Below are 24,576 nucleotides of genomic sequence, written 5' to 3'. Positions count from 1 at the left end.
GCCAAAGGTCAACAACTTTGATGCCATTTCTAAAATCCTCAATTTTCATTCGAGTGACTTGTAATTTGAAAAGGATTTCCACATCAGATCACTGAACTCAACGAGGCAATTGTTTTTGAGGTCAACATAGACCAAACGGTATGGTTCACACTTCCATTTCTTGAGTGGCGGTGGTGTTCTCTGCCAAATTCCTCAAAGATAAGTTTCCCGGTGGTTTTATTAATTTTTTTGTCCTGTTTTTTTTTGCTGTTATTGTGTTGTCTCCGTGTTTACTGTGTGGTTGGAGTTCGGTTTTGTTTTAAAACTTGTTCTCTTTGGTGAGTATTTGTCGTTCTTTTCATGTCGGGTTTCCTTGAGCAGTTGAGCCCTTCCCTTTCCTTTGTGTGCACGATCATGTCATTCTATTCTCTACTCACGACCCTCAAGTACCCTCTACTCTTTCAATACACTCTACCTACATTGAGAAGTCTGAGAACCAAAGGTCACGTGGTACCAACACCAATCTGGAGTGTTCACAGAAGGTAAAGGAGAACAGTAGCTCGTGGTACGGTGTTGATCACTTCTCCTACCAGGGATACACGAACATGGGAATGACTTGTGTTGTACAGGATGGAGCTCTCCAGTTTGAGCTTTTTCAGGTTCGTCATTTACAAGTGTAATTGTGGGACGTGCTGTGCTGGAGGTGTCACATTAGCCACGGTCGGTGTTATTGTGTCAGTGAGATGATCTTCCAGCTCCACAACGGTGGGTAGTGCCGCCTCTGCGTTAGCTACAACTATCATGTGGACTTGTGGTGGTAAACATTGCAAGAAGAACTCGCAAGGAAACGATTGATCGAAGATGGCATAGCGGTCACAGAGAAGCTGCTGAATGTGATGCAGTGGTTGTTTGGGTCTTAGATCTCTTAAATGTTAAGATGTTAGAAGTTGATGACAGCAGTGGTGCTCACAGGTGGTTGTGCGATTCCTGACGGCGGTGTTCAAAGTCGTGTTTGGATCGTTTGTTGGAGGTTGTACTAAAATATCGTTCACCTCCATCACACGCTCTGGTGAAAAACATCCGACGATGTATTTGAACCGTGTGGTCTCGGTGGTGATGTTCTTCATGTCGAATTGCGCTTCAACTTGTGTAAACCACAGCTGCGATCCTTCAGAACAAAATGGCGGAAGTTTGAACCAAACCGCTGCTGCAGACGAAGTTGGTTGAGCGACCAATAGAGACATGGCTTCTTGGCTGTTCCCGGTGAATGGTTGGTCCTTTGTAGCTCCCTGTCCGTCCATTTGTATCACATTGGGGGTTATCGATTTCATGCGGAAGCAAAAGATGTCTGAGGCCTTTGGAATCCGTGTCAATCCTGAACAACCCCCTCGTCACGTACCGTTTCAGCCGGACAACAACCCGAGAACAACCCGAGATCAACCCGAGATCAACCAGAGATCAAGCCAAGTCAACCCGAGATCAACCCGAGATCAACCCAAGATCAACCAGAGAACAACCCGAGATCAACCAGAGAACAACCCGAGATCAACCAGAGATCAACCAGAGAACAACCCGAGATCAACCAGAGAACAACCCGAGATCAACCAGAGAACAACCCGAGATCAACCAGAGAACAACCCGAGATCAACCCAAGATCAACCCGAGATCAACCAGAGAACAACCCAAGTCAACCCGCGATCAACCCGAGATCAACTCGAGAACAACCCGAGATCAACTACTTTTACATTTTCTGACGTGAAAGGAAAAACTGTGGTGAATTTTTGAAGTGCCTGAAACTCCAAAAAAACTTCAGTGTTGTTTGTTGTTGATGTTGGTCTTGGTTATTTCAACCGAACTAGAAAAATAAAGAACACACTTCCGGCGACCAAGCTTGAGTTTCAACTGTTTTTGGACTGGAAGGATTATGTCTCTTCACGTTTCATGCCCCATTGTGTCGCCGCCATGTTGGTAAGCCCAGTGGCAGCACACGCCGCCATGTTGGTAAGCCCAGTGGCAGCACACGCCGCCATGTTGGTAAGCCCAGTGAATGATTCACCGCGACCCGCTTTCCGTTAAGTTTGTGTGAGAAAGTGTTCAAATCGGCGTTCACTTTCAACACAAAATTAACATTCAATATCCAACATCTCCCTGGAATTTGTTACGTGAATCGAAATATATTCTGTTCCTCGTGGGCATCCCACGATGGCGCTTGGTGGCTACAAATCCGTCCCACGCATAATCTTTCCAGTCTCGTGTCCAATTCAATGAAATGATGCCGTCACAATTAAATAAATAAATTCCAGAGAAACTTTTATCTTCACTTTCAAAACAGATTTTTTAAACACAATCGGGATGGGATTTATAAACGTGTGGTTTGTAATTTTAATATTTTACAATTACAGGAGATATGCAACGTCCAATTTGTGTGTTTTATCCGTTATAATGTGATACAATGCGGGGACGCGTTCCCGGTGGGGAGTTGTCTGTGACGTAACGTTCTGTGACGTCATAAACACGACAATACAACCGGATGATGTTCTCTGGAAACGTGTTCGTCCGTTCATTGTGACACGAACTCCGGTGCTGTTCACAACGAGCGATCATGTCAAGATTTTTCAAGAGGATTAAGAGAGTTTTTTGTCCTTGTGTGAAGGAACAAAGGTAATCATTTAATAATGAGTGTGTTTTGTAATGTTCTGTTGGTTCGTTAGTGAAGTTTGATGTAAATGTGGAATCGTTTCCTTGTTTAACGTAATGTGTGTACAAGGATGTCCATGAGATGGAGATCAATGGAGAAGGATGGAGTGTGTTAACTCGGTTCACATCGTGTTATAACTAGGTTCACATCGTGTGTTAACTAGGTTCGCATTGTGTGTTAACTATGTTCACATCGTGTGTTAACTACGTTCACATCGTGTGTTAACTGGGTTCACATCGTGTGTTAACTAGGTTTACATCGTGTGTTAACTAGGTTTACATCGTGTGCTGCCTTTTTGGCTGCTGGTTGCATCATTGGTTAGGAGCACGGCTAAGTCGATGATGCAGTGCCCCTTTGACCAGTTTCCTGGTGCTCATTTCGTTAATCTCAGAAGGATGACAGGCTGAGTCAACCCTGTGATGTTAATTCAGTGAAGAACGGGTCTCGAACTCAGGACCCTCGGATTCCAAGCCACCACCATAACCGCTAAGCCAACACCAGGTTATGATAACGAGGTTAATGAGGCAGTGATGGGTGAACAGGCAGACCCTACACGTGGTAACAAACAAGGAATGATGAATAATGGGTGTGAAGAGGTTTGTAACATGAGGATCGTGTCCTGAGACGAGGTCGGAGTCCTGTAAACCAGGGTATAAAAGGATTATCTCTGTGATTTAATCGTTGAAACATTTAATGTTTTTTTTTTCTTGTTCACCATTCACAGGTCATCTGTTCCTGACGTGACGAAACCACCAAAGGTGAAACGGACGAGAAAATGGTGGCAGTTGGGACGAAGGAATCGGAGAGAGGAGGATCTTTCAAAGGGAAGAAACCATGTTGGATCTTCAAATGTCGATCCTGCTTCTCCGAACCAAACACAAGATACACCTGGATCAACACCGCAAGGTGTTCGGGAGGGAGAAGCAACCACGCCCACCCCAACGCAACAGACCACGCCCACCCCTACACAACAGACCACGCCCACCCCTACACAACAGACCACGCCCCCCAACACGTCATCGCCGTGTTCTCCTCCTCCTCCATCTCCAGCATCGCTTGATTACCTCCGACCATCTTCATCCAAAAGTACAAACACCCTTTCTCTCCCTCTCTCCATGTAAAACTGCGTTGATAATTACTTTTTCACTCGAGTCGTGAATCTCCTGAATATTTCCTCAATTTACTGGATGTCGAGACGTGAATCATTACTTGTTTCATCGTGGAATCGCTTCACTCCAAAACATGACAGAACATTTATTTTTGTGACAAAAGTACCAAACTTGGTATCCGACTTCCTGTGACCATACCGAACGATTTTACAAGGGGAGCCCGAGTCGGCCCCTCATGACTCGGCTTCGGCAGCCATTTTCCAAGATGGCCGCCATTGTGGGGTCGTGGAGGACAAGCATCTCCACATAAAAGGAGTATATATTGATGAAACGGCGATTTTAACGTCTGTTTAAACGTTTCTCGTGATATACAATGAAATTTCACTATAACACATTTCACCAAATTGCATTTTGTTCAAAATGGCTTTAAAATGGCGAGAAACTTAATATAGGGGGGAATGGCAACAACAACGTCTATATTGTCTGTACTGTAATTTTTTTGAAATTAATTTTCCTAGAAACTTCCCCATATTGACCTTTGTAGAATCCTGAACTTCTTGGAAAAAAAAATCTGAAATTACGATTTTATAGCAGATTTTGTTCGTCGTTGCCATGGCAACCGAACCCCAGATTTCACAAAAAGTACTTCTCGCAGGTTTAACGGTGACGGACGTCACAAAATTATTGACACAACATTTTTTTTACATTATGCATTTTTTTGATAATGTCAAAGTATTCTGTCTTGTTGAATAAATTTAAAATGAAATGCATAGAGCGTTGGTATCGGTGATCGAGAGGGTTTGATTGGATGTCGCCATTCATCAGTGTGTGACTTCGTCTCCCTCACACATGGCATGGACACTTGTACAAGGCGCTGCATGGCAAATTGGACTTCATGTGTTTACAAGTCCTGCCCGGCTTCTTGCAGCCACATTTTACAAGTTCTTGCTAACCAGCCGACACTTGCGGTGGTGTAATCCACACCGGGTACCATCGAATCCCATCTTTGCCCCACCCGAATTCTGCTGGTGAAGGAAGTAATGGCGTAGTCTCGCTGCCTGTCCATATTCCAGTCTGATCGACTGCCCACTTCAGATGCTGATCCAAGGCATCCTGGAATATGTGGTCAAGGTTTCGGATTAGAATATGTGCTTCAACCAAAATTCAGGGTTCGATAAACAGAATTTTAATTGAGGATTCGTTTCCGGTTCCGGTCCGGTTCTACAGTAAACCTCTCAAACCCTGAAAAATATTGGAGCTCACCTGTGTGGGCGGAATTCGATCCAACGAGGATTTATCGTGATGACGGAAGAGATATTTTCTGCAGGGGTTGACCGACGATAAGGGACTGGATCGATCGTACAGCTTGACTATGTATTGCTCAATAAGTTTGAAAGGAGCTTCATTTGTGTGAAGATTGCAGAACGGGTGATCGGAGATGAACATGAACGCATCATTCACGTCCTCAAAGTCCATCCATACCTTGTACTCCGTCTTCTTACCAATGCCCACGAAGGCAGACGTGGTGTCACAACCGGTCAAGCTGTGGAATATTGGTAGACGCCGGGACGCACGATATCCAAGGTCCGAACAAATGTCGTTGACTTTCTAGTACGTGAAGTTCTTTCCCATTCCGAAGGGCGACCCACAGAACCAGATCCAGACAGTGACTCAGAAGCTTGTGGAATTGTCCAATCAGGATGCCGACGACATCACTATCGACTGTGCGTACTTGTATCTGGGTAAACCCATGGTCCAGAGAATCGATCCGATGAACTAACATCCGACTGTCAGCCTCTTCATGAGAACAATCAGACATGGGATCACCTCCATTGGATATCACGTTGACACCTGGAAAACAAGAAATATCGAGGAAACATTTAATGTTGACGATGTAATTGAGTAGAAAGTTGTTGTACATTGGACTTATGCCACTTGGCACGGTTGGTAACAAAGCATTCTGCAGTTCCGCTGTTCCTGTACTGGACATCAATGGGGAACGCGTTGAGCCGGCGAAATTGTTCAACGTTTTGGAGATATTGGGAGTACGGCTCCACGTGAAATTTGGAATCTAAGGGACACCTTAGATCGTCGGCTGTCTCCCTCTGGCATACCATGCATATATGGCCCAGGTGATCGGCCACGGAGTTTGCGATAAACACGCTCCCGGTGAAGGGACCTGAAATTTATAGTTACACAAAAATAAATTCTATGAATAACAAACATTTTAACAAGCTGAGATCATTCCACAAAAATAGGACAATTGCTACTTGTGAATTTGAGCCAGGTAAACGGTAACTGGAACCATACAAGACATAAAATTATTGTTTTGACTGTTCAGCTTTGGTATGACATCTTGGGGTATAAAAATCATTATCTTCTTCTTCTTCTTCTTCTTCCTCTTTCGGCTTGATCCCGTTAGGGGTCGCCACAGCGGATCAACCGTCTCCATTTCGCTCTGTCCTCCACATCTTCCATTGACACTCCAACCACCCGCATGTCCGCCCTCACCATATCCATGAACCTCTTATTTGGCCTTCCTCTTCTCCTCCTGCCTGGCAGCTCCATCTTCAACATCCTTCTCCCGATATACTCCGCTTCCCTCCTGTGCACATGTCCAAACCATCTCAATCTCGCCTCTCTCACTTTGTCTCCAAACCGTCCTACCTGCGCTGTCCCTCTGATATACTCATTTCTTATCCTATCCATCCTCGTCACTCCCAACGAGAATCGCAGCATCTTTAACTCTGCCACCTCCAGCTCCGCTTCCTGTCTTTTTGTTAGTGCCACCGCCTCCAAACCATACAACAGAGCTGTTCTCACTACCGTCTTATATACCCTCACAACTTCTGCTGTCGTTGCCCAATCATCCCACCCATCTTTACCACCATCCAACGCCTGTCCCACCTCCTCCCTAAATTTCACGCAACAGTCTTCCTCCTTCAGCTTCCACCATCTGGTCCTTGGTTCAGCCCTCACTCTCTTCCTCAACCTCACCTCCAAAGTCATCCTACAGACCACCAATCGATGCTGTAGAGCTACACTCTCCCCTGCCACCCCCTTACAGTCACTAATCTCTTTCAGGTTGCATCTCCTGCTTAAGATGTAATCCACCTGTGTGCACTTTCCTCCACTCTTGTATGTCACCCTGTGTTCCTCCTTCTTCTTGAAATACGTATTTACCACCGCCATTTCCATTCTTTTTGCAAACTCTACCACCATTTGCCCTTAAACATTTCTCTTGTTGAGACCGTACCTACCCATCACCTCCTCATCCTCTTTATTCCCTTCCCCAACATGCCCATTGAAATCTGCTCCAATCACCACTCTTTCATCCTTGGATACACTCTCCACCACTTCATCTAACTCACTCCAGAAATCTTCTTTATACTCCATCTCACACCCCATATGTGGGGCATATGCACTGATGACATTCATCATCACCCCTTCAATTTCCAACTTCACACTCATCACTCGGTCAGACACTCTCCTCACCTCCAATACCCTCTTGACATGATCTTCCTTCAGGATTACCCCGACACCATTTCTCCTCCCATCCACACCATGGTAGAACAGTTTGAAACCACCTCCAATGCTCCTAGCCTTACTCCCCATCCACTTGGTCTCTTGTACACACAGTATGTCCACCTTTCTTCTCTCCATCATATCAGCCAACTCTCGCCCTTTGCCAGTCATCGTCCCAACATTCAGAGTTCCAACTCTCACCTCCACACTTCTACCCTTCCCCCTCTCCCACTGCCTCCGGACTCACCTTCCCCGTCTCCTTCACCTCCTTCGCCCAGCAGTAGCACAATTTCCACTGGTACCCTGCTGACCAACGGTACCGGTGGCGGTCGTTGGTAACCCGGGTCTCGACCGATCCGGAATGGAAATTCGTTTTGTTGTCCGCATAATGATTTGGCATAGGTTTTTACGCCGGATGCCCTTCCTGACGCAACCCTGGTCGCCTCTTACGACACACAGGGATATGGTACACCTATTTTAACCGGGGTATACACCGGCCCAGTACACTGGTACTCATTTCGCCGACTTCAGGAGGATGGCAGGCTGAGTCAACCCCCTGGTGTTTTCGACTTGGTGTGTATATATATATATATATATATATATATATATATATATATATATATATATATATATATATATATATATATATATATATACGTATATATATATATATATATATATATATATATATATATATATATATATACATATATATATATATATATATCCATATATTAATTCAGTGTCCCAAAGGGGCTTGAACTCAGGACCTTTTGGGTCCCAAGCCACTGCCCTAACCACTGCGCCAACACCAGGCTATATTATTATGTAGGTATGTAATTAGTTATAACGTAAAAACTGCTGAGTCAATTGAACTACAGCCAGGCGAATCTTTATCAGGATAGTAGGAGTGGTCCAGAATTCTTGAAAAAGGTACTCATGGCCCCTAAAATTGCACATTGGATCACAGATAGTACCTCTGAATTTGAGAATTTCTGCCCCATCGCCATTTTGACTCTGCAATTTGCAATTTGCATAAATCAAATGGACAGTAGGTATGGCGGAGTCGGCACTGTCTGTTCAAGTTGCAACCGTTTTTACTTTTTTCCTATTTCTCTATGATGCCTCACCTGATTGAGTTGTAAACTTCACCAACATCGATGTTAACATTGTGCCAAATGAAGTTGAAAAACGCCTGTTCAAAACAGCTCAGTAATTTTTTGAAATTTTCTTATGCCTTCACGCAGAGGGAAATTGTGAAATTTAAACATGATGCTTGTGAAACAGTATTTCAATGAAGCATTTTTGAACAGGAGGCCTTTTGTGACTTCATTTGGCACAGGGTTAAGATCTACATCAGCAAAGTTTACAAGTCAATAAAGCATCAGAGAGAAATTTTACAAAAGTAAAACGGTAGCAACTTGATTTCGAACAGACAGGCAGTAGATAGGCCCACGTAATTTTCATGGCATGAAATTGGTCAGAAACCCAGACTAAATTTGCGTGATAAGGTAGGAGAAACAAACGCTATTCTCAGAAAATACTTCATGAGAAGTGTTCTCCGCAACAAGCCTAAAATTCATGGCCGAGGGTGTGGGGAGACCGACTGACGATGGATGGCACGGTGGGCTGCAGCAGTCGCTGATAAAAGCAACACAATACCTGTCAGGATGGAAGGAGTGACCAGATGATTCCAAATCCATCAAAATGAATGTTTATTAATTCGCGAAATCTGACAACTGTCACGACACAGTCATGTAAGTCACCTATTCTGAGCAAAAATGATCGAGAAAACTTTAAATTTCCAACTTACCCGCACGTAAGCCCCCATTTTGTTGCAAGTTGTCCCGTCCTCCATTGGGAAAAAGGAGCACAATTTGGGCGCGATCACGTCGCCCCGGCGTGATTTCTCTTTCGCTTTCAAAAACCACAAAAAACATCTCTTGCCCGGGATCCCCTTCTAAATTTGTATTTAATCGTCTGAAGAAGCCGAATGCCAAGTTTGACATTTTTGTCATAAAAATTAATGTTTTCATGTTAAGCGACTACACTATAACCCTCTTCACGATCCTGGAACTTTCTTGGTGAGGAAAACAATGGATGTATAGCACAACTTATCTCCAGTGTAGACTCGAACTGGTTAATAGGAGTTTGATTGATGACGAATCCCGGAAGTTCATCTCCACCACAACTACCAACAATCTACGAGGTGTTTGTTCTTCTTTCCGCCTCCTCCGGTATCACAGGGGAAGGTTTGTTGCTCCTGTGGGGTTTGTTTCTCCAATTCGAGACCCCAATTTGTGTGTTTTACCACAGAGTTTCTTACACCCCGAGGATAACTAAACCTCCATCTCGAAAAAGAAAATATAATTCTTCCGTCTCTCTCAACACTCCCAATCTCTGTGTTGTATCAATGTCTGAGCTTTATCTCGGAGCCGACAGGGACTTTTGGAATTAAATTTTACATCAACAATGGGAATACAATGTATGCCGGGGTGACATGGGAGTTTTTTGACCTTGACCTATTTTTAAGTTCGTGACACAATTATGAACATTCAAACATGTTTCACAAAACCTCGATTTAGGTTTGTCTGTTCAGAACGAAATTGCCATCCCCAGATCGCCTCGACTCCACAAGGAGTCACATTTACATTTAATTTACATCGTGTCGCTCCGGGTTAAAGGTCAAGTTCACATGGTGGTCTTAAAAAAATTAACTTGTTTTTGTCATCGCTCAATTTTGAGAATACGGCATCACTCAGACCACTTGGCCTTCCAAGATATTCTCACATCATCACAGTGTACCTGCACTGAAGTTGTACACTTGGTATTTGATTTGTGTCCTTGACCTACTTTTTTTGCATTGTGACCTAATTAATGAAAAACACCTTTTTGATCAGAACTTGAATAATTTTCCTCCAATTTTAATAATGTTAAGTTTCATGTGTGGATTGTCGATGGAGACACGCTTTATTCTTTTACACTCCATCCATAAATGTTGAAGGTCAAGGTCATGCGGTGGTCACAAAAAGATATGGCCGTCACTGGATCAAGGGAAAGTTGTGCTGCAGATATTAAGTTTAAATTGATGATGGGTTTGACCACAACACGTGAAGATCAGTGTTCCACACCCACCGGGACCGTCATTGTTATCCTGGCAATGGAAAACTTCTGTGAACCATTTTTTTTTCCACATAATGTTTGCCTGAAACAGTTGTTGATATCCGCAGGTGACGGTCAAGATGTGTGTAATGATAACGAAGAACCTGCTGGGAAAGAAAACATGCAGATCCCAGGTGCCTGTGATGTATGTGATGAGCCAGGTGACAAGGTCAAGATCAGGGTGGACGTGCCAAAGGTAATTGATGATTATGTTTCTGTGAAAATCAAGATAACAGTTGTAATTTCAAAGTTAACAGTTTCAAACTTGTCTCCCTCCTCTAAAAGCTGGTGGTGCCTTGTTACATCTGTATCTGGTGGATGCTCCCCCCCTCCACCCCCCAATTCCTTTTCTCACTTCAAATGTCACCACAGCTATCTCTCCTTGTGAGAATGCTGAATGCCTCAATTCTGTGTTTGCTTCCAAATTTTGCATCTCCAGCCCCTCACACTCGGTACCCATCCTTCCCTATCGTCCCCAACTGCTTGTACTCTGTGTCTCTTGCACCTGAGAAGGTGGAGAAGGTTGTTCAACCCTCGACTCTGGCTCTGCAATGGGACCCAATGGCATCATCTCATGTGTCCTAAAATCCTGCTCTGCTGCTCTTCCCCCATCCTCCATCTGCCATTTTCACCATATCATTTACTCTGGGTCATCTTTCATCTGCTTCGAAATCCACCAACAACACTGCATTCCATAAAAAAGGTGGAAAACTGATCCCCTTAACTGCAGACTTCTCATCTTACTTCTAATCACCATCAAGGTCATGGAATCCACAATCTCAGTTGATATGAAATACTTTCTTTTCTTCAACAACCTCATCATCACAAATTTGTTGCAGATGAGGTAACTTCACCTTGGACTTGCTGTTTTTACTCATCCAACAATGGACAGAGACCCTCAATGTCAGACGTGAGATCAGGGCCATCTCTCTGGACAAATCTTGTGCTTTTAGTACAGTCTGGCATCCTGCCTTACTTTCCAAACTGTCTTCCTCTGGCATCCAAGGCCAACTCCACACATGGCTTACTGACTTCCTCTGCTCTCGTAGCCAAGTTGTGGCTCTTCCGGAATCCTTTCATCTCCTCTCCCTGTCAAGACTGGAGTGTCCCAAGGCAGTGTTCAGGGTCCAGTCCTATTCCTGATCTTCAGTAATGATCTCTCTGACTCTCTTGAAAATGTTCTTTATTTGTTTTCTGTTGAGTCTTTCTTGGGCAAACCACATTTCAAAGTTGCAGTGCAAAGCGAGCTGCCGACTCGGCATCCTCTGTCGTCGAAAGTCCTTCCTTCCACAGCTTAATGGAGTAATGCTCTCTCCTCTGGCTGGCTCCCCTGCCGCAGACCTTGCTCACCTTGACACGGGAGATCCCAAGACCTTCAAGGTTATTGGAATCTCCCACGATGAAGCAGAGTGTCACGGTCTATCACCACGCCATCACACACAGGTCATTGGTCTCTCTTTTTCTCTCTCTCTCTCTCTCTCTCTCTCTCTCTCTCTCTCTCTCTCTCTCTCTCTCTCTCTCTCTCTCTCTCTTCTACCGGGTCCTCTCTGGTCTTGCACCCTCTGCTCCTTCCATGCTTTGTCCCTCGAGTATTCTGCAGGGCAAACACGGTCCATTAAACCACCAACCCCATTCTGATTAAATTACCCACATTCCAGGATCACTGCTCACCACCACTCATTTGTGCCTCTTTTCTCCCACCTCAAGAACCAACTTCCACATTATCTTAAATCTTCCCACCACGTCTTCAGGACAGCTGTTCACCACCATCTCAGATCATCCCCATTCTAAAACCATGATCGTTTCTTCCCTCTCGAACACACCCGAATCCTTCGTTCTTAGAAATTTCCTCAATCCTAAATCCTTCGTCCTCTCATCTGTTCCTTTTGTCCTTTTGTGTCCTGATCCGTTCAGTGTACTCATTCTACTCTTGCACGAGCCTTGATTATGTATTCACAAAAATGAATTATCTTTGGTGACAGCCATACAACATGTAGAATGTGTTGGGAATAGACAAGAAAACAGTTGTCAGAGGAAGGACAATGAAGTTTGTGCTTGTGTTGGGAATGAGGACAATAAATGTATAATGTCACTCCACTCAACCTTCTTTCTATCCTCCCTCTCTCTGCATTGCAGCATCAATCCATGAAAGATGACATCTTCCGTTATCCCGTCGGTTTCATTGGCCTGAAAAATCCATTCCTGTTGTGCTACTTGAATTGTGTGGTCCAGTGTTTGGCCAATACTCCGGATGTGCTGGCCTACTTTATTGGTAAGTTCATCACCAAGCAGGGTCTTGCCCTTGTTTCTCTTCACAACAATGTGGAGTTTGAAATGTATTTGAGTGGAGATTGGTGTTTTTCATCAGTGATCCCAGTGACACAGCAAACCCAGCACAACAGCAAGGTCTGAACAAGATCAGGAAACCTCGTTGTCTGCTCTTCCGTTCACTGTTCTCTTTTGTCATTCCTCCGGCAGGAATGAACTTTGACAGTGATGACTTTGGAAACCTAACAAAGTTCTTCAGTCAACTCCTCACGGCCATTTGGAACAAGGACAAGTTCTCTGTTGATGGTAAAGTCCTGAAATTGTTCACCAACAAGAAAAAGACAGACTACTTTGTTAATCCAGTGTACTTTATGGTGAGCTCGGAATCCTTTTGTTTTTTCATTCACTTTCATCGACAAGTTATCTTTTTACCTTCACCAAAGTGGAGGGATTGCATTTGGTTCCATGTGTTTGTTTCTTTGAAACTTTGCAAAAAAATTTTGCCAAGTATGTTGATCTGCAGCGTTTGTCTGTTTGTCTGTCTGTCTGTGTCTCCCACGATTTTTGGCCACAGTTATCAGGCAATCATTCTGAATTTTTTTGTGTATAAGTGACCGACCTAAAAGAGCAATGCACAATTTTAATGAAGATCTGAATCCTAATATGGATCCGGATACGAGAATTTTTCAAGTGATTCTTCACCATTGAGAGATAGGGCCAAAAACTATATGTAGCATGAATGATATCTCAAGAAGTTATGGACGGATTCAGTCAAAACTTGGTGGACACATTGGGTGTGTGACAAGGATGAAGAGTCTTGATTTTAGTTCAGGTCGGGATCCAGATCTGGGCTATCAGTGGGATACGAAACGTAAACTCTTTAGCCTGGCGGAGGTCTGCGCTCTGCGGAGTGCCATTTCATTTTGCCAATTGTCGCTCTGTGAGTCATATTTCATTTGTTCGTTTGTCTGTTTCTCTGCACAGAATGTGCTCACGTTGGCCACCATCACCACCTCGTGGTAGCCAGTCGGACACATTCTCTTTTTTTTCAACCAAGTGCAACGAGAAAGTGTGTGCAATTATAATGTGAGTACGTCTATAAAGTATGTACAATTGGAATGTGAGAACGTCCACAGAATACGTACCATAAAACCACACGGAACAAGTGTGGACGAGGGTTTGCAATCTTTCCTTGTTCTCGATATTCATTGTGATAAGATTAAAAGTTCCAAATTTATAACAGATTCATACAGATTATTGTACAAAACATGGCATTGATTAAAATATTACTTATTCCATCAACAATTATAAGCTCCACCTGTTCAACAGCTTGTGTCCATTCAATCCCTTGTTCATAACAGGAGGCGATGTGCAAGGTGGCCCCCGACTTCAATGATGGGGAGCAACATGATGCCCAAGAATGTCTGATGGTCATTCTAGATAAACTCCATGAAGAACTGAACCAGGTTCCTCCGTGCCACTGCAATATCGACTTGCTTCATCTTCCTGACAGTGTAACTATGAATTTCCACCATTCATCAATTACATCATGGGAACCGTGGTGTCTGTCCGTGGGTTCATCTTATTCCCGTTTCTGGTGGCCACTGTGCTTGAAAAGCTGAGCACGCATTCAAAGATAAATATTCAACCAGAAAAAGAGCACAAACAAGATACATTTTAAACATATAAACACAACATGGAATTGGTTTGTTGAACATTCCATGAAGATATGACCCTCGGTTTATCACCAAGTTGAACAAACCATGTCTGCATTCTTTATAACAGTGGCCGATATGAAAAAAGTCTTTGAAGAAAGCTTGCGGTGCAAAGTCGTCATTAAATGATAGAAACGCCTCCATTTGGCATTGTCACCTGAAAAGAACGTTGAATAATAAACTTCAAAGGTTCAAAATAACCTCAAATTTAATTCTCGGTGGACTCGATGATGTAATTCGTTCCAGTTGGAGCGTCCGCTCTGAGTTGAGGTGGTCGGTGTTTCAACCCCGGCTAAATATTTCGCAAAATCAAAGGCTTCAAAAATGGTGTGTGGTGCTTCCTTGCTTGATGTCAAACATTTACAAAGGACAGAGCACATACCGGACCTACTGTCAAATGTTCTGTTTGTTGTTGGCTTAATGGTTCGGGTGGTGGGGTTTGGATCCTGAGGTCCTGAGTTCAAATCCTATTCAGCTGTTAAATTAATACCAGGTGGTGTTAACTCGACCTGTCATCCTTCCGAGGTCGGCAAAATGAGTTCCAGCATGCTGGTATACTGTGTCGGAGTGGCGACCCGTCCAGGATTGTGCCCAATAGCCAAGGAGATTGCTAAAGCAGCACCAATGCTCTGCACAGAGTATGGTCCCAATCTCCTTCTCTCCTCTCCTCTTATGTTGGCAACCATTGTACAGGCTGGATTTGCTGAATGATCTCTTTCTGTGTTGAAGTTATTTGGCCTTGGAAGGGAAATTATTTTTGATAAGTTGCAAACCATAGTGTCTGTCCGTGCGTTCGTGTGTCTCCCCTTTACGGCGGCCACTTCCCATGTTGCCTTTGAAAACCTCAGCATTCACTTTTGAAATGACGGGAGAACAGGCATGAATAATGTTGATGCCAAATTTTATTTCACAACCAGGATATTTTACTCTGTCGTTGTACAAATTGAACCAATGCCACCCGATGTTGCACCACCATTTCACAGTGGTCAGTATAAGTAGCTCAGAGCTTTGTCTCTGAGTGAAACCAGAAGAACAACGCAATTGACATTTTAAAGTCCATGGAATAATTTAAATTGACATATTAACTCACAGAGCCGGCCCGTCGCTTCGCCGACAGAACAATTAGTCATCGTATTTACCAAAAAGTTTGAGTGAGAAGTAGGAGAAGGTGGAGAGCAGAGAGCGCCAGAGAGCGACAGAGAGCAGAGAGTACAGAGTCGACAGAGTGGGGGAGGGGTTGGAAAATTTTGCAAATAACAATATAATATACATCAGGTGGAACGATGTTTATAAAATTATCAGATACACAAGATCATGCTGCTGCTATGTGGGAAGTTCACTTTGTCATATTGACTCGACGCACCTTCTGACTAGCAAAGTCATCCACAATTTCATCAATGGACAGCTGGCGCAGAAGGTCACTCTCAATGTTCATGAGTGTGCAAGAGATCAGTCTTCCTGTCCCATCGATGTTCATTCAAACAGAGTCTTCATGCACTTCTGGAATCTACTGTAGTCTCCCTGCGGCAACAGTTCTTGGTTCTCCAAAGTCTGCTGGAAGAGCTGCTCGTCACAATGCTGTCGCTCAGAAAGTCCATGCTTCGCCCACTAATCAACGATCTCACCTGTTGTAACGCCAGGCCACAGTCCAACGTCATCAGCCAATCCTGGGACTGCAGCAGCAACAGCAGTGAATTCCACATCCTTGTTATCATCAATTCCCGTTCCCTCAGTGACATCGACTTCAGTATCGTCAGCGGTCGTATCTTCAGTTTGGACTCCTTCATTTTCATCTTCTGTCTGCGGCTGAGAACTTGAAGCGGACGATCCCTTGTACCACTGATCAATTGTCGGGGTCTTCGCAATGACAGCAGCGAGTCGATCTGCCTTTTCCTTTTCGCTGCGCCACTCTCATGCACATGGTGACGGTGACTGTCAGGCTGCTGACTCATTATGTCACGTGATGAAATGAAACAAAAGACAGATGTAGAAACAACAGACAGATGTAGATATCAACTACTTCCACATGATCAAAAAAATTCTAAAACCTAAAAAAATGACAAATATGTTGAATAAATATGGATGCTTACATTTCCCTTCTATCCAGATAAAAGTTTGATAAAATTCTTGATTTCGTTGAAACTACTCAGGTTTTTTTAATTGGATAGAAATTGTTGGCATTTATTGAAACAAAAAAAATGTGTTTTCACGAAAATGTGGAGGCCCCAATTTTGTGTAGGCCCTGGATCACGTGATCGACTTGCCCCATCGTAAATATGGCCCTGTTGAACATTTATAACATCAACAGCGTTGTTGAGACACTAACACTCGTATTCATTGCAATTGATCCACAGAGTGTCACAGACAGAACTTCCCATCATAACACCGATCTTTATCAGTCTCACATCGGGTTTGCCTTGAATGAAGATCAGTTGTTGGGAGTTTAATTATTGAGGAATATTCATTGTTTACTGTGAGAAAATGTGGAATAATGTCGCGAGTGGTTCAGAGGCAAATGAGACGAGAAATTAATTTGTCTGTTTGATGAAGGATTAACTCGTATTTGGAGAATCACCACGTCGTTGTTGCATGAGTTGTGTATTTTTTCCTTCCTGATTCACTAATCAATCTTCTTATTGTATAAAACTTGAAGGATTTAATTATTTCTGGAAATTTAAAGCTGTTCCTTGCATCTCGTCATTAATTCTGTCTTTCTCTTGGAAATGTATTAACACTGCAGACACTGTTGAAGTAGCTGGGAATGGATCCTCCTAAGCCCACATTGTCCTGGATCTTCTTCACATCCATCTCACTACATGTCGCCCCTGATTTTAACACTGATCGCGAGCTGCTTGTGTTTCTACCCGACGTAATTTTGGTTGTAATCTCGTCCTACACCGTCTTGCCTCGCACTCAGGTCATTCGCTCTGTGGAACCGTCTTCTCATTCAGTCTGTTTTGTTGAGAACAGAACCAAGAGCTTGCCTCGGTGTGTTTAGCATTGCTATCTGAACCAATGGCTGGTGATGCTGAGAAACCAGATTCAAATCCCCTTTACTTGAGTCCTTTTGATGGATTGATGGATTTATTTAATGTGGTATTGGTGTGGTGCAGACATGATGGGCCAAATGTCCTTGATATTACTTGGTATTCTTTGTTATATTTTCCATGTTTTTGTTTCTTGTTCTCAGTCTCAAGCTTTTCTGTTGAACGTTGGTATCATTGGAGTGCCACCATTTCCTGGCTGTTTTACGTTTTTGTGAAATGGCTGTTGCTCACACATTTGTATGTTTTGTGGAACAGGTTGCAGGAGCGAAGTCGTGGGAAAACAACAAATCGTATTTCAACAATTCCATCATTTACGACACATTTTATGGCCAACAACAAACCAAGATTACGTGTTCGAGCTGCGGCATTGTAAGTTTTTCTCACGAAATTAATTTTATTGAAAAAGTCTTACACTCTTTGTCTGTATGTCTGTCCCTCATTTGCAGAACACTTTCTCACTGTCTCTATGTCTATCTCATTGTCTCTCTCTTTCTACCTCAGTCTCTCTCTCTCTCTCTCTCTCTCTCTCTCTCTCTCTCTCTCTCTCTCTCTCTCTCTCTCTCTCTCTCTCTCTCTCTCTCTCTCTCTGTCTGTCTCTGTCTCTGTCTCTGTCGCTTCTCTCTCTGTCTCTCCTTTCTCCCTCTCCTCTCTCTGTCTCTCTGTATCTCTATCTCTCTCTCTCTCTCTCTCTCTCTATCTCTCTCTATCTCTATCTCTATCTCTATCTCTATCTCTATCTCTATCTCTATCTCTATCTCTATCTCTATCTCTATCTCTATCTCTATCTCTATCTCTCTCTCTCTCTCTCTCTCTCTCTCTCTCTCTCTCTCTCTCTCTCTCTCTCTCTCTCTCTCTCTCTCTCTCTCTCTCTTTCTCTCTCTCTCTCTTCTTCTCCCTCTTGCTTGTTGCCTCTCTCTGTCTCTTCCTCTCCCTCTCTCTTCTCTTCCTCTCTTTCTGAATTCAGTTTGACTCGTGAAGAACCTGTCCTTAAGGAAGGGATCATTCCGCTCATCCATTGAGAAATACAGCCAAAAACGAAATATTGCACGATATCTCAAAACGTTACAGACGGATTCGGACGAACTTGGTGAATAGATTGGGTGTGTGACAAGGATGAATTGATTTAATTTCAGTGAAGATCTGGATCCAGATATGATTATGTTTTTATTGTTATTATTTTAGTGATTCGTCACCTTTGAGTGATCAGTCCAAAAATGATAAATAGCGAACTTGGTGAATGAGTTGGTCACATGATGAGAACAAACTGATGAGATTTTGTTTCAGGTCCGGATCTCGATCCGGCCTGTCAGTGGGATATAAAACGTAAAATGTTCAGCCCGTCGGAAGTATGCAAAATACTGAGTGCCGTTCAAGTTCATTATTGTATCAGTTTATTGTTCATTCATCTGTGATGTTTTTGATGCCATGTGGTTAAACAAAGGAGGTGTTCGGCTTTACCTTTCATCCTGGTACTCTTGATGCTCCTGAATGCACCGGTGTTGTCACTATAATGGAGCTTGTGTTCCTTCGAGTTCAACGTTCATAAATGGACCCCAGGATATACGAGTCCCCTCCATGATAACCACTTGTGACGTCACAGACCCCACACACATCTCTCATCTGTGAATGGAAGGAATAACCAATCAGCTCTCACCTAATCAAATAAACCCAGGTGGCTATGATAATAAAAATTTATCGTCTCCTCCCATGATCTTCTCCCTGAAGAAGCTGCGTAAACCAACCAAGAAAGGCTACAAAGGTAAGCCCTTTGCTGTTTCAAACCCTTCCCAGAGTTCCTCCACAGCTGCTGTAAAGACATTCACAAATGGTACACACGTGAGAACCCCAATGCTGCACACCCCATCAGCAGCCGGACCGGTTTCCTCGCTTACTGGCGAATCCTCAGCAACAACGCAGACAGCAACACGTACCAATCAGGCTCCCAAGGATGAACCATGTGCAAATGACAAAAGCAGTCAATGTTTAAATAATTAAGAACGACCAACCAACATCTCTCTTCTTTGTTTGATGCAGCTTATTTGGCAGAAAGGGCATGGATGAGTCATTATATTTATGTGCATATATAAATATATATAATATATATGTGTGTGTGGATATATATATATATATATATATATATATATATATATATATATATATATATATATATATATATATATATATATATATATATATATATATATATAGATAGAGATAGAGATAGAGATAGAGATAGAGATAGAGATAGATAGATTTTATGTGTTTAAACTTTCCCGTTTTGGATAATCTTCTCACTTATTAAAATAAACACGAGCAAATACAACATGTAACTTCACAGATAGGAATATTAAAGGGGGGGGGGGTGGAGAGAAAGAGGGAGGGCAAAGGGAGAGGAGGGAAAGAAGGGAGTGTGGTTGTCTGGAGGGGAATGTGTGTTCTGGGCATTTCAAAGGGGAACTTGAGGGTAAGGAGGGAGGGGAGGGGAGGGGAGGGGAGGGGGGGTGTTGGTGTTTTAAAAAAAAACTGCTTTAAAAAATAAGAGAAAAGCTTTCATTTCTCCAATTCACACATTCCTCTCCTCAACATCCGGAGAGTTTCTGGTGGGGTCGTGTGTTTTGATGGAGGATAGAGTGAGAGGAAAGAGGGGAAGGCAGCACATTGGAGGGAAGGCAGCATGAGGAAGGGAGGAGACAACGTGAGGGACAGGGGGAGGGGAGGGGAGGCAGTGTGGAGGAGGGAAGGAGGCGGCATGATGGGGGGCAGTGTGGAGGTGGGGGAAGCAGTGTGGATGGGGGAAGGAGGCAGTGTGATGAGGGGGAGGGCAGGGGAAGGTGATGGAAGGTCACGTGAGGGGAAGATTGCAGCGTGATGGAGGGGAGGGGATGGTGGGGGGTTCTTCCATGAATTTTTCTTCCTGTTATTTCTCTCTACTTTAACCAATCAAACATTTAGTTTAAAATAATTTTTATTTTCACAAAACTTGTTTCTTACATTAATGATCTTCTCTTTTCCATGATTTTTCTTACATTCATGAATATAACTCTGCACCCCCCCCTCCCTCCCTCTTTACCCCTCCCCTCTTATTTTGGGTTTTTCTTTGTTTTCAGGGATCGAGGAATTTTGAATCCTTCTCCTGCTTATCGCTGCCTCTGCCACACAATGCGAAGCATAAAAAGAAGATTCATCTCACAGACTGCCTGTCATTGCTTTTCCAAAGTGATACAGAATGGTAAGTGGTGAATGTAGTAAATGGTCCAAGATAAGGTGATTGAGACCGTGTGTGACTAAATATGAACAACTTATCAGATGCCAATGCGCCTCCATGATTGTTTTCGTGTTTCATTGTGCTTTCCAGTTATTGTTCTGATTGCAATGAAATGAAAAAGGGGACGATGCAGGGATGCATTAGTCACCTTCCTGAGGTGCTGATCCTTCACCTGTTACGCTTCAACAACTTGGGAAAGAAGATCAAAACCCTTGTTGACTTCCCATTGAGGTAAGTACCTGGGAATGATGAAACCTCAACACATTGCTCTCAGAACATGCAACTCCAATCAGAACTCATCACAGTAGACTGTCATTTGCAGCTTTGGATTACAAGAGAGAAGTAATTATTGTCCCATGAGCCAGGACAAGTGTGTCTGGATTTGTTTTACCCTGATCAATATGTTCACGTCTTTGTTCTTCCTCTTCTCCCTGATCGACCACTCAACATTGTTTGATGCACCTTTCTGCTGCAGTGGTCTTGAAATGGCGCCATATTGTGGCGATGCTGTCATGACAAGCGCAGTTACAACGTACGACCTGTATGCTGTCATCAAACACAAACGATTGCTAATGGACCTGGCACACTACACCACCATCGCACGACGGCCATGCACCTCTGACACTCAAAACAGTGTCCTCGGTAAGGTTGAAGGAGCGAGTGGAAATTGTTCGATGCTTTGTGTGTTTGTTTGTTTGTTTGTTTGTTTGTTTTCCTGTTTGTGAGTTTATCTGGGGTTGAATATCACAAGTCATTTGAAGATAAGGATCTCCAAACCAAAAAGATTTTAAAGGAATTTATTTTATACTTCAAGCATTTTAACTTGTAATGGTTTGAAGAATATTTTTAAACGCTTATTGTTTGTTATAACTGGGTCACTCGTGAATGTTGGTGTTATTTTATTGATGACTGTAGATTCAAGGACAATGCAGCCAAATAATCGTTTCATGTTGCAATGATAAGAGCTTTGTTTTGAAGATGTGTTTTCTGATCCCACGGTGTGATGTACAGGCTGGAGGAGTTTTGATGATCATGAAGTGTTCTCTGCGGAAGAGCGTGAGGTTTGCAAAAAAGATGCTTACGTGCTGATGTACCATCGAAGGCGCAGTCCGACGGGCCGCACCTCGTGCTAGAGATGCCACCATATTGTGCAAAAGGGCAGAAACAGCCACACACCAGGTACTTCTTCTTCTTGCTATGGCAGCTTGACTGCCAGGTCGCTATTATTTTCTTGGAGTGTGACAATGCCGCTGATGCTGTACCCCCATACCAGTACACTGGTACTCATTTTGCTGATCTTGGAAGGATGATGGGCTGAGATGACAGACTGAGTCAACCCCACCTGGTGTTAATTCAATGGTTGCGTGCTCAAACTCAGGACCTAAACATTCTGAGCCAGTCATTCTAACCACAAAGCTAACATCAGGTTTACCCCAGGTACTATGGTGAGGGAGGGAAGAGTTATAAATCATGTTTAAAAAGCTCCCAAGTCGTTTATCCCATGAAAATGCCTTCCAAATCCAAGGATACAATGTGATGAGGGAAAATAAACCTGAAATCCAGATAGGCGGCTCCGTTTTATGTGCAAATGATGCTGACCATGTAATCTTTGTCTGTTTGACAGAGTCTCTGGGCCTCGGCCTCTGGGTTGGAGGAGACGCCTTGGTGCAGGACGATGTCCAATGGAGATCGGGAGAGTCCTCCTCACACTCCACATTTCGAGATATATATATATATATATATATATATATATATATATATATATATATATATATATATATATATATATATATATATATATATATATATATATATATATATATATATATATATATATATATATATATATAATGAAGTTTACAATACACATGTTTTTGCTTCATTTTCCGTCATCCGGGTTATTTTTATTTTCAGGAGCGATCAAGGTAGGTCTGTTGATAATAATTTTCCAACCAAGGAAATTGAAAATTAACTTTTTCACCTTCACCGAATGGATCCCGACTATGACCGCCCTCCATTGGGAGACGAGCATCTGTCCCATTTGGGACTATTCATTGTCAGTTCTTGCAAGAAGGGAATCAAGATGTCATGAAAAGGTATTTTTGGGTTGCCTCTTGCCCTCTGGAGGTTATGGTGGGAATTTGGACTTTGGTCGCACCTGCTCTTATATCTCGCCTGCAAAGCACTGATCTGCCAGTTTATCGTCAGGCTGAGAGTCACACCCAAACCAGACAGCTTGAAAGGAAGTGCTCTGTCTGTGCATAATCACGTCAGACATATTGTCATTATCCTGTTCTGATAAAATGGTTCTCATAAGTAACTGATCTTTGTTGCTTTGTTCTCTCAGCCCCGAGTTTTACACCAGACCTACAAGAAAATCAGTGGAAGGACCGAATGGAGGGAGAAGTGTTGTTTCAGAAAAGTGAATTCCAGTGCTGGGAGTGGTTGAGGACATTGTTTGGTGGATAATGTCACTGCATTATGTTTAATTTTTGTCAACCTTTTATTGCACAATCCTGTACATCTGTTATTTGAAAAATAAATCATCATAATTGTCTTCCATGTTGTGTTTCCTTAATATGTGAGATTTTTCTCTTTGCCCATTATGTCCAGGATCTCTTCTTCTTGATGAGATGTTGTCGATGCAGTGGGGTTCTCAAAACTGGGCTTCAGGTGAGAGTGTTTGGAATGAAATTGTTACGTTTCCACGTGTGTTCTGAGCACAGGGTTTCTGGGGAGAATCAAGCAAAAGGGTAAAAGAGAAGATTGAAAACTACACTTTCAAATATAAATCTCAAAGTTCGATGATGATGAGCAGAAGCAAGAAGGAATTTTCGCCTCCAGTTGAAGTTGCTCACAGATGTATGGCTGTTCAGTGTTCACATAAGTTGATCATATTAGCAGTCAAAGTCGGGGCTCAACCCCCAGCGGCTCATTCATCACAAGGATACACAAGATGTGAGACCAACATCCTCCGTCACTTAAGATGCTTTGGAACCCGAATATCCATAACACCCTTTCAAATGCTAAGACCTTTGAAGGCCTTTTAGATGCTTTTGATCCCCAATACACTCAAGCCCCCTCGTCACCTAAAACTCTTGAGACCCCACTTGACCCGACACAGCCGGAAGACCCTCTGGAACCCGAAGACCCTTTGGACCACATGTAACCCATAGACCCCCGAAGACCCGATATATATATATATATATATATATATATATATATATATATATATATATATATATATATATATGTATATATATACCCCGTTAGACCCATTAGAACCCCTAATGCCCTGCATACTCCAATTCACCCTTTCGGCCTGGAGACCTTCACACCTTTCAGACCTTGAAGGAACCTTGATACTACTTTTGACAATTCTGATTCTTTGGACCTTAATTTACACTCTTGAGATACCTTCGACTTTTTTCAGATCTTTGGACCTTTTCAGACCTTTCGACGTGTTTACACATTTACACCAAGGAAAAGAGCAATCGGAGATTACAGACCCTCATCAGGACTTGTTTTGTGTGGTGTTTTTGTGCTGCTGTGTTACGTAATTAATTACACATAACTAGCAGTGACATTTGTGACCGGTTATCAAGACATCCATCCCACTTTGATCGGACACTTGACCCTGACCCATGACGTTTGTGATTATTCAATTGAATTCAGAATGGGATTAAAATAAATTAAATTCAAATCAAATGGAATCAAAACCAAGACTTGGGGAACATTTGTGTGAGATTTCCCGTTGATCTGTCCAGCTGTTCTGGAGAAGATTTTTATATCCTCGTGGAGGATCTCT

General features: G+C 43.0%; 2 protein-coding genes across 5 annotated transcripts in view; one reads left to right on the top strand and one right to left on the bottom strand.

Annotated features, from left to right (window-relative positions):
- Nucleotides 1-24,576, bottom strand: part of LOC147019214 (ubiquitin carboxyl-terminal hydrolase 2-like) — a 359,775-nt gene that overhangs the window by 36,887 nt on the left and 298,312 nt on the right. The gene's annotated exons all lie outside the window — the stretch shown is intronic.
- On the top strand, nucleotides 2,567-23,313 carry LOC147019219 (ubiquitin carboxyl-terminal hydrolase 50-like). 4 transcript variants are annotated; one of them, XR_015062687.1, is made up of 13 exons: nucleotides 2,567-2,640; nucleotides 3,402-3,583; nucleotides 10,542-10,669; nucleotides 12,610-12,745; nucleotides 12,952-13,115; nucleotides 14,103-14,255; nucleotides 17,759-17,872; nucleotides 20,611-20,732; nucleotides 20,859-20,999; nucleotides 21,244-21,410; nucleotides 21,780-21,947; nucleotides 22,042-22,205; nucleotides 22,393-23,311. XR_015062687.1 is itself a non-coding variant. In XM_085899541.1 (12 exons), exons 1-11 carry the CDS (start codon nucleotides 2,582-2,584, stop codon nucleotides 21,899-21,901), a joined length of 1,668 nt encoding a protein of 555 aa, XP_085755667.1. In that variant the 5' UTR covers nucleotides 2,567-2,581; the 3' UTR covers nucleotides 21,902-21,947; nucleotides 22,393-23,313. The 4 variants fall into 4 exon arrangements, 2 of the variants coding, with proteins under 2 accessions (XP_085755667.1, XP_085755668.1); XR_015062686.1 differs by having other exon boundaries at nucleotides 3,402-3,763; nucleotides 22,393-23,308; XM_085899541.1 differs by lacking the exon at nucleotides 22,042-22,205 and having other exon boundaries at nucleotides 3,402-3,763; nucleotides 22,393-23,313.

Source organism: Eptatretus burgeri, chromosome 10 (assembly GCF_056783735.1).
Source record: "Eptatretus burgeri isolate ZD-2024b chromosome 10, Ebu_testis_v1, whole genome shotgun sequence".
NCBI lineage: Eukaryota > Metazoa > Chordata > Myxini > Myxiniformes > Myxinidae > Eptatretus > Eptatretus burgeri.
The sequence above is the reverse complement of the archived record's forward strand: the minus strand, read 5'-3'. Positions and strand labels throughout refer to the sequence as shown.